This window comes from Emys orbicularis, chromosome 12, assembly GCF_028017835.1.
Source record: "Emys orbicularis isolate rEmyOrb1 chromosome 12, rEmyOrb1.hap1, whole genome shotgun sequence".
Classification (NCBI taxonomy): domain Eukaryota; kingdom Metazoa; phylum Chordata; order Testudines; family Emydidae; genus Emys; species Emys orbicularis.
In genome coordinates this window covers 44,369,063-44,381,525 of record NC_088694.1, presented here as the reverse complement: position 1 = coordinate 44,381,525, position 12,463 = coordinate 44,369,063, and the positions used below count along the sequence as shown (strand labels likewise).

General features: G+C 45.4%; 2 protein-coding genes across 2 annotated transcripts; both read left to right on the top strand.

Annotated features, from left to right (window-relative positions):
- The first annotated feature begins 260 nt into the window (after nt 1–260).
- On the top strand, nt 261–1,208 carry LOC135886274 (olfactory receptor 4D9-like). The gene has a single exon (XM_065414096.1). The coding sequence runs from the start codon at nt 261–263 to the stop codon at nt 1,206–1,208; it is 948 nt and encodes a 315-aa protein (XP_065270168.1).
- Nucleotides 1,209–11,471: 10,263 nt separating this feature from the next.
- On the top strand, nt 11,472–12,407 carry LOC135886731 (olfactory receptor 14A16-like). The gene has a single exon (XM_065414512.1). The coding sequence runs from the start codon at nt 11,472–11,474 to the stop codon at nt 12,405–12,407; it is 936 nt and encodes a 311-aa protein (XP_065270584.1).
- The last annotated feature ends 56 nt before the right edge of the window (nt 12,408–12,463 follow it).

Below are 12,463 nucleotides of genomic sequence, written 5' to 3'. Positions count from 1 at the left end.
ATACACTCACCTAGCATGTGAGCCACCAGAAATATGAGGTCCTAGGTACCTAATTAAGCATCTACCCTTTTCCACTGCAGTTACACTGCTATTTTTTGTGTGCTTTCCCAATCAGAAAGGGAAGTCCTAAGCAAAATAATGCACAAAACAAAAACTTTGTTAAGGTTGTGAGTGGTTACCAGTAACTTAACCTTAAGAACTTCAAGGAGTTCATCATTCTCATTAATGTCCTCCCTGCGGGTATATTTTAAGGACCCTAAATGGAACAGGAGAACCTCACCACCCCTGTGACAGAATTTATTTTGGGGGGCATCTCTCAGAGCACTGAGCTCCAGCACTTCCTCTTTCTGGACTTCCTCCTAGTCTACGGGACTACATGGCTTGGGAACCTCACAATCATCATCACCGTGATCTCTGACCCTCACCTCCACACACCCATGTACTTCCTGTTGGCGAACTTGGCTTTCCTGGACCTCAGTGAGTCCTCAGTGACTGTCCCCAAGATGCTAAAGGACCTCCTGTACCAGTGCAAAACCATCTCATTCAATGGGTGTCTGACCCAGATGTTCTTCTTCCACTTCATCGGGGGCACTGTGGTCTTCTTCCTAGTAGTGATGGCAGCTGATCGGTATGTGGCCATCTATAAGCCATTGCACTACCTGTCTATCATGAACAGAAGTATGTGCATGGGGCTGGTGGCAGGGGCATGGCTGGGTGACTTTGTCCATTCCATTGTCCAGCTTGCACTGATCATCCAACTGTCCTTCTGTGGACCCAACACACTAGAGAGTTTCTACTGCGATGTCTCCCAAGTCATCAAACTGGCCTGCACAGACACATATGTGATGGAGTTGCTGATGGTCTCCAACAATGGGCTGGTCACCACAGGAGCCTTCATCGCATTGCTCATATCCTACACCATCATCCTGGTCAAGATAAGGACACATGTCATGGAAGGGAAACACAAAGCCCTGTCCACCTGCGCAGCTCAGATCACAGTGGTGAGTTTGCATTTTGGGCCTTGTGTCTTCATCTATGACCGGCCTTTCCAGAAATTGACAGTGGACAAGGCAGTGTCTGTGCTGTACACAGTGGTCATTCCAATGCTGAACCCAATGATCTACATCCTGAGGAACGCTGAGATGAAAAGTGCCATCAAGAGATTAATGGGAAGGTTCCTGTGCTCAAGGAGGAAAGCAAACTTCTAACAGATTTGTGTTGCAGGCCAATTCTGTGTTTTGCCTTTCTAAATACTTCCAAGCTTTCCTAGGTATCTGGATGCTCAAATCCCATTAATTTTCATGGGATTTAGGCATGTTTAATCCCTTAGGCAGCTTTGAGGACCCAAACCTTCAATCTGAAATTATATTTATTTTAATTTCAGGAGAAGACTGACATGAAAGAACCTGATTATAGGCTTTATGACAGGGGTGGGCAAACTTTTTGGCCCAAGAGCAACACTGGGGTTGTGAACTGGTATGGAGGGCTGGGTAGGGAAACCTGTGCCTCCCCAAGCAGCCTGGCCTCCTCCCCCTCCCCCTCCCACTTCCCACCCCCTGACTGCCCCCCTCAGAACTCCCCCATCCAACACCCCCTGCTCCTTGTCTCCTGACCGCCCACTCCCAGACCCCACCCCCTATCCAACCCCCACTCTCACTGTCTCCTGACTGTCCCCCCCCAGAACCTCCACCCCATCCAACCAGACCCTGTCCCCTGAGTGCCCCGTGGGACCTCCTGCCCTTTACCCAACCCCCTCCCCCCACACTCCTCTTCCCCTTTCCATGCTGCTCAGAGTGGCAGGACAGGCTTATTGGAAAGCTTGGGAGGTGGGCGGGCGCAAGCCACGCTACCCATGCAGCAGTGTGGCTGCAGGGGAGGGGGGACAGCAGGGGAGGGGCTGGGGGCTAGCCTCCCCAGCTGGGAGCTCAAGGGCCAGGCAGGACGGTCCCACGGCCCAGATGTGGCTCGCAGGCCATAGTTTGCTCACCTCTGCTCTATGAGATAGAATTATTGGTCAAGATTTTCAGTCATTCAATTTTATGTACTTATATGGCTCCATAACAGAGTATCTGAGCTCCTCACAACCCTTAGTCCTCACAACACCCTTGTGTAGTAGACAAATGCCATTGTCCCTGTTATACAGAAGCGGAATTGAGGAGGAAAGGGATTAAATGATTTGCCCAAAGTTACAGAATAAGTCCCTGGAGAATGAAGGGAACCAACACAGGTCTTGACAGTGCCAAGTTAGTTCCTGTTAGGATATAGATATTCAGGCCTGTCTGTAAAGGCCTATACTTTAAGAACTTAGGTGTATTTTAATCACTTAGCTAGTTACAGAGGTATAAAACAAAGAATCAAAATCACAGTCCGCCTGTGTATGGCCCTTCACTCACTAGAATAGTCTGAGGCCTGGTTCTTAGGCTAAGGCCTTTGGCTAAGCAGCAGGGGCAGCCATAAGCTGGGAAGGTACAGTCACATCCTTACATTCCAAACTAGTCACATTTAAAAAAGGTGTTATTGGGCTGTTAGGAATACAATCCTTTCTTGATAATGCCCATCACCACCAGATAAAGATGGTTAAAGGTGAGGGGAGGGATAGCTCAGTGCTTTGCACACTGGCTTGCTAAATCCAGAGTTATGAGTTCAATCCTTGAAAAGACCACTTAGGGAGCTGGGGTAAAAATCTGTCTGGGATTGGTCATGCTTTGAGCAGTGGGTTGGACTAGATGAGGTCCCTTCTAACCTTATGATTAGTTTGATAGCATCCTGTCTGGCAAGAAATCACTTCTCAATAGTTGTGCTTGTGAAACCCTCATTTCTAATTCAGGTAGTGGGATATAATTGGTTAGAGAATTATGTTAGGATTGGTTAGATAGATTTCAGTAAAATGATTGGTTAAGGTATAGCTGAGAATATTACTATATAAATTAGGCGCAAACAGGAAGTAAGTTGGGATTCGGAAAAAAGGAACTTGGATTTAAGCTTGCTGGAAGTTCACTCCAATAGACATCGAATTGTTTGCATCTTCAGACTTCGGGTATTGTTGTTCTCTGTTCACACAAGAAGGACCAGGGAAATGGGAGGGTGAAGGAATAAGTCCTCTAAGATTTCCCGAAACATTGGATGATCCTTTCACACCCTTTCACATCCTTTTTCTCTCTGACCACCAGAACCCAAAGAAAGGGTGTGATTCTATGTAAGAGATGATACAAAATATCAGCTTAATTTCACGTTACTGCTGTCTTTTTATGTAATTTGGAGTCTTTGTATCTTTACTAAATGTTCTAATAAAATTGTTTAAAGTTTTCCTTTGCCCTCAGTGCGTCATCATTCTACATATTGGGGTTCCCAACCAGACGATTAGACAATCAGACCTTCTGTTTATCAAGGGTCATTAAATACCACCCAATGACCTCTATGTTAACCACACCTCCCAGAATCTACAGAAAGCTTGAGACAATAGCTCTGAGAGGGGAAACTGCTCTGGGTTTGACTGATGCAGCTACATCTGCCTGAATTGCAGAGACCCTGAACCAGTCACAAAGATAACTACATAAGGTTGAGGGGCAGGCTGCTGCTCCAGGATTGCTCTCACCACTGGGAGACAGATGGGACAACGCTGGAAGATAGAACCCAGTTTTTTACAAACGTGGCATCACTTCTCCCCACTCTCTCCTGGGATGCCTCTAAGGTGGCCCTCCTCCTGCTGGAGTAGGTCCTTCCTCTGGCTGGGTGTCTCAAACTGGGCATTTTCCCGGTCTCTGATCCCTCACCATCACTGTCATTTTACCTAGGGGCCCCAAACCTAGTGTCTATATGTAACCCTTCTGCCCATCTAAGTTAGCAGCAACAACGGCCAGGTTCTGTATCTAGGGGTTCCGTTTCAATAACGCAATGCAAAACCGGCTCAAGCCCCCACCCAGTGACCTGGGACAATTACATACCACACCCTGGGTGCCTCTAAGAGGCAATACTTCCCCTCTCGCAAGCACGGAGTCTAAGTGTAGCAGAAAATGTTTAATAACATGAGGTAAACGACATCAGCATTAAATTGGAAAAACACCACAAACAGGATTCATAACACAAACCATGAGCAAAAAACCCACCCCAGGAAATTGGGCTGTGTCCTTTCCCTTTGGTTCTTGAATCCAGCAACCCAAAAATCACCCAGTGTCCCCAAAGTCCAACACCCCCAAAGTCTCTTGGGTCCAGCAACCACCCAAAGTCCCAAAAGTCCAACAAACCCCAAAGTCTCTGTCACTGGTCAGTGCAGCCCCAGAGTAAAAGGGGGGCACGCAGGTTAAGGGGCACCTTACGTGATCCGAGGCCGGCCGGCCGTCTCTCCGTGGGGTTCCACCGCAGCCTTCACCATGAGCCAGTCCACTTCCTGCCGTCCCACGAACTGCTCCGCTCTACGAGCCGCTCCAGCCGTCCCCACAAACAGCTCCGCTCGCCGTTCCTTGGGCCGCTCCAACCGGCCTCGCAAGGCTCCGCGCTGCTCACTGCTCCTCCAGTCATCCCTACAAATTGCTCTGCCAGCTGCTTAGCAATATAGCTTCAGGCTCCCCCACTAGTTAACACAGCACTCAGTGATTTCAGCTCTTAATAACTTTAGCTTTTTTGTGATTTCAGCTCTTAGCAATTACAGCTCAAAGTAAGGGAGCCCCAGTGTGGGTGCACCATTTGCCCAAAGCAAATTCAGCTCAGCAACCTGTAACTAGATTCCTAATGGAATCAAAGTTAGCTCTGACATTCAACAGTGCAGAGAGAGAAGGTGGTGCAATTAGTGTTTGAAGCCCTCAGAAGGGGACTATACCATCAGGTACAAATACCTATCCCTATCCTCTTTCTATTCACTGGGTTTTGTAACCCCTGCCCCTTGTCAAGCAAGTGCTACTTAGGTAATGGTGAAGGACTCACTCAGTCCTTCTGTCATACAACAGTTCCACTGGCCTTGATTCACAGAATCAGGGTAACAAAACTTTATTCTTCCTGCCCCAATAACAGAGAAACTGGGGATCCCACACCAGCCAAAGTAACCACTTTCAGTTGCTGTTATTTCATGCCAGGTGAGTGGGTGTGCCTATGCAAACAAGATCAGCCCCTGGAGTTCTTTTCCACACTTGCCATAATTCACCACTAGATGTGAGGGTAGAGCTCATCCTGACTCTGCTTACATCTATATTTATCAGCCAATTTACCAGCAGGGATCACATCTCACAGATTTCTGTCTATGAACTATAATCTTGAGATTTTAGAATATTTTATGTTTATTAAAATGAGATAGAGGTTCTAAGCAATGAGAATCTCATATAATGGAACAAACATAAAACTAGGCATCATGATGCAGATACTGAGGCCACGTCAACTGGAATAGCTCCATACCACTATGCTAATTTACAGCATCCAGAGATCTGGTCTCATTGACTCTAACTGCATTATGGCAGACTTACGCAATGTTTGTGTGGGGATGGTGCGTGTATTTGACCCCCTTAACTGCAATGGAGCTACAATTGATTTACACCAGATGAGGATCTAACCCTTCATAATTGTTCAGTCTCTCTGTCATACCTACAATCAGTGTGAAATAAACATTTTTAAGATGTCATATAGCATTGCACCTGCAGTCTAATGAGTCTTTTATTTTAGTGATATCTGCAGGAAGAAAACATATAATTGCTGAGAAAGAAAGAAAGAAAGAAAGAAAGAAGTGGGTGCATTCATCCAAATAGAAATTGAAAATCAGATACAGAAAATCAAAGCAACACTGAATTCCTCCAAAGTTCTCTCCCCAGTGGGAAAGAAATGCTCCTTAGCCATTAAAAGTTCCATTCTTGAAATTAATCCCATGGGGCAAAGAGTTAAGAATGTGCAGACTGGTTAGGAACTTCTGTCTCCTCATCAGATTCACAGGCAAAGAATATGTATTTGAAACAGAAGAATGGGCCAGATCACCAGCTGGTGTAAATCATCAGTAGCTCCAGTGGAGTTAATGAGGCCTAATTCCCCAGCTGGTGAAAACTGTATAGTCTATAGGCATCTCATCCACAGCTAGTGTAAATCAAAGTAGCTCTGTGGAAAGGGTCACATCTCCACTTGGCATAAACAGCCCTAACTACTCAGAACTCAATGGAACTGTATCAATTTACCCCAGTTAAGGACGTAGCTAGGAGCTTGTAGTGTTTGCCTCTGGCTGCTTCTTAGTGACCAACATCAAACAGCCAGAGCAGCCTGACCTGTGAGTTCCTCTGGTGGCTGCATCCCAAGAGCTGCTGATGAAATGCAGGAGAAAAAACAACTCTGCTCTCCGAGAGCTGTTTATACGGTGTTAAAGAAGGAACAGGCTATTCCGGGCCAGCTGGGGCTCTGGTGCCACTGGGCTCTGAGCTATTGTAGGTCATATGTCTGTGCTTCAAATATATATTTTATTCTGCAATCTCCTTGGGATGCCACTTGTCATTCAGCCCTGCCTTGTTTCTGGCCAAGAGTCCTTCCGGGGATGTTGTCATCATATGAGATTCAGGGTGGGTCATTTCCTCCTCTGGGGGGTTAGGTTTGGTTAGGGCTGGTTATCAGGGTGGTTTCTTCCTGAGGTGAGATCAGAGCTGGGCTCACTGCCCTGGAGACTGGATTCAGCTATTTAACCCCAGGGCAGGTACATCCTGGGCTGTGATCAAATCTGAATCCCACACAACCCAGGATCAGCTCTGGAGTTCAGAGGGGCTTTCAATCCCCTATCCTATTTAGTCCTTCACCTCTCAACCAAGCCTGCCCCAGGAGGGGAGCAGGGAGTGGTCATCTGTGGAGTGGATCCCTGTCTGTCAGGAGCTGCAGAGACCCAGCCTCTGAGGGAATATGGTGAAGAAGCAGGGAAACAGCTGCTGGATAACACAGTGGTGGGGGCATTATTGAGAGATATAGAGACAGACAATGACTGAAAATCCTGGCAGTGGACTGTGAAATGCTTCTCAGGCTGGGAAACATTCCCCAAAGACCAACACTGTAAGTTTACTATTTCAGTTAATATGTTTGGGTTTTAATATACTGGAGGAAATGTAATAATAGAACTATGAATTACATTGAAACTCTCAGACTTTTACAATTATTTAATAAAACATCTAGAGCTCATTTTTTTCTTAGCAGAAAATTTTCAATTTTTATAGAAATTGTGGAAACCAAAACATTTTTTGGTTTTGTGCATCGAGAACCAAACAATTGCTGTTAAAAGCTGCTGAAATCTGGAAAAAAATCACTGAATTTTTTGAAAAAAAAAATTGTTTTGATTTTTCCTATACATATGTTGTTTTTATGGATAGCAAAGACTTCCCAGGAAAATGTTTTCAATTGAAAATCTAGTTTTCCTTTGAAATAATTTAAACAGATTGCAAACATAGATTGAAAACAAACAGATTGGAAACAGATTGAAAATTTAGCCCAGATTGAAAATCTATAATTAAGCCAGGATGCTAACATTAATATTCTCCAATAACACCACAATTACAAACCCATTCACTCTATTGGAATCATGTTTAATTGCTGTTTCAAACAGTTACTTGCAGGATGGTAAAACTAAGTAAACAGCAAAGTTGATACCCACAGAATATGCATTATACATGCAGGCACATTTAGATTTAGGCACAGACAGCTGAAGCCCCCAGCCAAAGCCTGTCGCTACCCAAGGACATAAAGGAGGGCAATGGGACTAGACCCCAGCTCTCCTGCTCTAGCACCATATCCTCTGTCCCACACTGATGCCTCCTGAACAGACAGCACACCCACATAGTAAGACACAGCCAATGCCCCAGAGATTTTAAAACCAAAGTAGACACAGCAGAAAAAGGGATCGAGGGGAAACAGAGGCATAGGCAGGAGAAGTGACCAGCCCAATGTCACACAGCAGGTCAGTGGCAGAACCAGGAATAAAAATCAAATCTCCTGATGGCCACTGACCCACACAGCACAGACATAAGGTCACAGAGGGAAATGACACAACATAGAAGTAGCTGAGTAATGCTATTAGCCCCTCATCACAAAGAGATGGAAATGCAGCTGGGCTTTGGTGCCATAAATCAGTTTTGGAAACAGGCAGCAGTCCGTCTGTGTGGTGTTGCAGTGGAATCCTTACAACTGAGCTGTCATATTGGATGCTTTGTGAGTCCATGTCATATTTTCCTGGAAAGTGGAAATCAGGCACCATTAGCTTTTTAGTATGTTACCTCCACATCCAAGTTTGCAGCCTGCTGTCTGACTAATAGCGGGATCATCTTGGCTAGAATTCGTGGCTTTCGGTGTGCTTTGTCCATCCTTCATACTGTATTTTATCATGCCACATCCTGAGCCAGATTTTCAGATAAGCAGAAAATCAGATAGAGAAGATCTCTGCAACACTGAATTCCTCCACAGTTCTGTCCCCAGTAGGAATTAACCACTCTGTAACCATTAAAAGTTCCATCCTTACAATTAATCCCTTGGATTAAGATCAAAGAAAGAGAAGACGGGTTTGGAACTTTTGTCTCCTCAGATCAGATTCACAGGCAAAGAATATGGATTTGAAACTGTTTATGGGCCGGATCCCCAGCTGGTGTAGATCTGCAGTAGCACCAGCAGAGTTAATGAAGCCAGATTCCCCAGCTGGTGAAAACGTACATACACCTCTACCTCGATATAATGCTGTCCTCGGGAGCCAAAAAATCTTATTGCATTATAGGTGAAACCACGTTATATTGAACTTGCTTTGATCCACCGGAGTGTGCAGCCCCGCCCCCCCGGAGCACTGCTTTACCGCGTTATATCCGAATTCTTGTTATATCGGGTCACATTATATTGGGGTAGAGGTGTACTTCCATGGACCTCTTACAGCCAGATCCCCAGCTAATGTAAATCAAAGAAGCTCCATTGAAATCAAAAGGCCACATCTCCACTTGGTTTAAAGAGCCCAAACTATTTGAAACGGTATCAATTTACATGGGTTGAGGACATTGCACTGAGCTTTTAGTGTTTGCCTCTGGCTGCTGCTTAGTGACCAACATCAAACAGCCAGAGCAGCCTCAGCTGTGGGTTCCCCTGATGGCTGCATCCCAAGAGCTGCTGATGCAACGTAGGGGGAAAAACATCTCTTCTCTCTCAGAGCTGATTATGTGGCATTGATAAAGGAACAGGCTATTCCAGGCTGGCTGGGGCACTGATGCCACTGGGCTCTGAGCTATTGTAGGTCACATGTCTGTGTTACAAATATATATTCTATTCTTCAATCTCCTTGGGACTCGTGTGGGGCATCAGCCCTGCCTTGTTTTTAGCCAAGAGTCCTTCCAGGCATGCTGCAATCATGTGAGATCCAGGGCAGGTGCTGTCCCCCCTCTTGGGGTTAGGGTCGACTAGGGCAGGATGTCAGAGTGGTTTGCTCCTGAGGTGAGATCAGAGCTGGGCTCACAGCACTGGATTCTGGGTTCACCTATTTAGCCACAGAACAAGCACATACTGAGCTGTGATCATGTTTGACATGAAACTCCTATAGACTTCCAATGGGAGTTCAGCACCCAACAAGCACATACTGAGTTGTGCCCATGTTTGAAGACTGCAGAAGCTGTGATTTGTTTTACAGCTTGGAGAGGCTTCACCTCTCAGCCAAGCCTGTCTGAGGAGGGGAGCAGGGAGCTCCCATCTGTGGAGTGGGTCCCTGTCTTCTGGGAACTGCAGAAAGACCCAGCATCTCAGGAAATATGGTGAAGGGGCAGAGAAACAGCAGCTGGATAAATCAGTAATGGGGCATTATTGACAGGTACACAAACAGGCAATGATTGAAAAATCCTTGTGGTGGAGTATCAAATGCATCACAAATTGGAGAATATTCCACAGAGACAACACAGTAAGTTTGCTATTTGCAATTAAATATCTTTGGGTATTAATATAATGGGCAAATTTCATAATAGAACTATGAGTTACAATTGGAACTCTTCATAACGTTTAATATAATTTATTCGAACATTTAGAGCTCCCCAGAGTTTTTTTTTCCTGAGCAGACAACAGTTGACTTTTCATAGCAATTGTGAAAACCAAAACTTTTTTTCTTTTTGTTCATTGAGAACCAGACAATTTCAGGTAAACTGCTTAAAACCGAAACATTGTCAGTGAATTTAAAAAAAAAAATGTTTTGACTTTTCCAGTACATGGGTTGTTTTTCAAGAATAGCAGAGACTTCCTTGGAAAATGTCTCAGTTTAAAATCCAGTTTTCCTTTGAAATAATTTAAACTGAAAATGTCTGAATACCCCAGATTGGACATGTAGATTTAAACCGGGGTAGGAACACTGATATAGTCCAATAATAACAGGAGTACTTGTGGCACCTTAGAGACTAACAAATTTATTAGAGCATAAGCTTTCGTGGGCTACAACCCACTTCTTCGGATGCATAGTACAATTTGAACCCAGTCACTCTATTGCAACTGTGTTTATTGCTGTTTCAAAGGGATACTTGTCGAATGGTAAAACTGAGTAAGCAGCCAACAGCATAGGTATTAAACATACTAGCGCCTTAGATAGAGAACAGTGAATTGAAGTCCCCAGCCAAAGCCTGTCTCTCTTATCCCTGCCCAAGGACATAGAGGATGTCAATGGAATTAGAACTGAGATATTCTGCTCTAGTGCCATATTCTCTATCCCACAGTGCTGCCCGCTAAACACAAATGTTGTAAATGGGGACAGTGAACATACATATAAGACACAGCTCATCCCCCACAGAACTCACAGTCCAAGAAGACAAGGCAGAGAAATGGATGGAAGGGAAACAGAGGCACAGGGAGGGGAAGTGACTGGCCCAAGGTCACAGAGCAGGTCAGTGGCAGAGCCAAGAACAGAACCCAAGTCTCCTGATGGCCACTGACCCGCACACCCATGAAGTGACAGATGTAAATGACACAGCAGAGAGGTAGTGGAGCGATGCTGCTCGCCTATCTGTACACAGAGATGGAAATGTAGTCAGGATTTGGTGTCATAAATCAATACATTTGCAGGCAACCGACCATCTACGTGGTGTTGTTGTGAAATCATTACAGGCGAGCTGTCATACACAATGCCAAGTCCATCTTGTATTTCCATGAAAAGAAGATATCAGGCAGTGTTGGCAATTTAGTTTCTTGCCCAAGTCCAGAGCCTCCTGTTTGTAGCAATAGGGGATCCATCTTGGCTAGAATTGTTGCATTGGGATGGTACTTTGCTCCATCCTTCACACGGCATTTTATTAAGCCATATCATCAGCCAGATCTTCAGATGGTGCAAACTGATGCAGGTCCATTGACTTTAAGGGACCTGCGCCAATTTACATTCATGTGATAACTCACCACTCCTAGTTAATAGCAGTGATGAGTGCTGTGCATGGTTGACACTCACATCATATTGCTGCAGGAAATCAGGGCCACTCCCTCTATCTTTGTCCTTCCCTCCACAGCTATCACACAATCAACTGAGAAAGAAAATGTCCAACCAAACCACCCTGACCAAGTTCCTTCTCCTGGGATTCTCTGACATTCGGGAGCTGCAGATTTTGCACTTTGTGGTGTTCCTGGTGATTTACCTGGCAGCCCTGCTGGGGAATCTTCTCATCATCACAGCCGTAGCCCTTGACCACCATCTCCACACCCCCATGTACTTCTTCCTGGTGAATCTGTCCATCTTAGACCTCGGCTCCATCTCTGTCACCATCCCCAAATCCATGGCCAATTCCCTCATGAACACCAGGGTGATTTCTTATTCTGGATGTGTCACCCAAGTCTTTCTCTTTTTCCTCCTCACTGCAACTGATCTTGCCTTACTCACCATCATGGCATATGACCGATATGTCGCCATCTGCCAACCACTGCACTACGAGAGAGTGATGAACAGGAGAGCTTGTGTCCAAATGGCAGCCAGTGCCTGGATTACTAGTATTGTCTACTCTGCCCTGCACACTGGGAACACCTTCAGGTTGCCCTTCTGCCAGTCCAATGTCATCAACCAGTTCTTCTGTGAAATCCCCCAACTACTCAAGCTCGCCTGCTCTGATTCATACCTCACTGAAGTTGGGGCTATTGCCTTAGGTGTGTTTTTAGGGTTAAACTGCTTTGTTTTTATAATTGTGTCTTATGTTCAGATCTTCAAAACTGTGCTGAGAATCCCCTCTGAGCAGGGCCGGCATAAAGCCTTCTCCACCTGCCTTCCTCACCTCACTGTGGTCTCTTTGTTAATTTGCACTGCGTCTTTTGCCTACCTGAAACCCACCTCCAGCTCAGCATCAGGTCTGGACCTTGTGGTGGGTGTTCTCTATTCCCTGGTGCCTCCAGTGATGAATCCGATCATCTACAGCATGAGGAACAAGGAGATCAAAGCTGCATCGAAGAAACTGATTGTGTGGAGATTATTCACCAAGAGTTAAAATGTCCGTCATTGCAACTTGACTGTGATTTCATTCTGAGTTTCTTTGTAGATATA

Bases quoted from the DNA above. Each gene is read 5' to 3' on its own strand.
- LOC135886274 (XM_065414096.1), top strand. From the start codon at position 261: ATGGAACAGGAGAACCTCACCACCCCTGTGACAGAATTTATTTTGGGG.
- LOC135886731 (XM_065414512.1), top strand. From the start codon at position 11,472: ATGTCCAACCAAACCACCCTGACCAAGTTCCTTCTCCTGGGATTCTCT.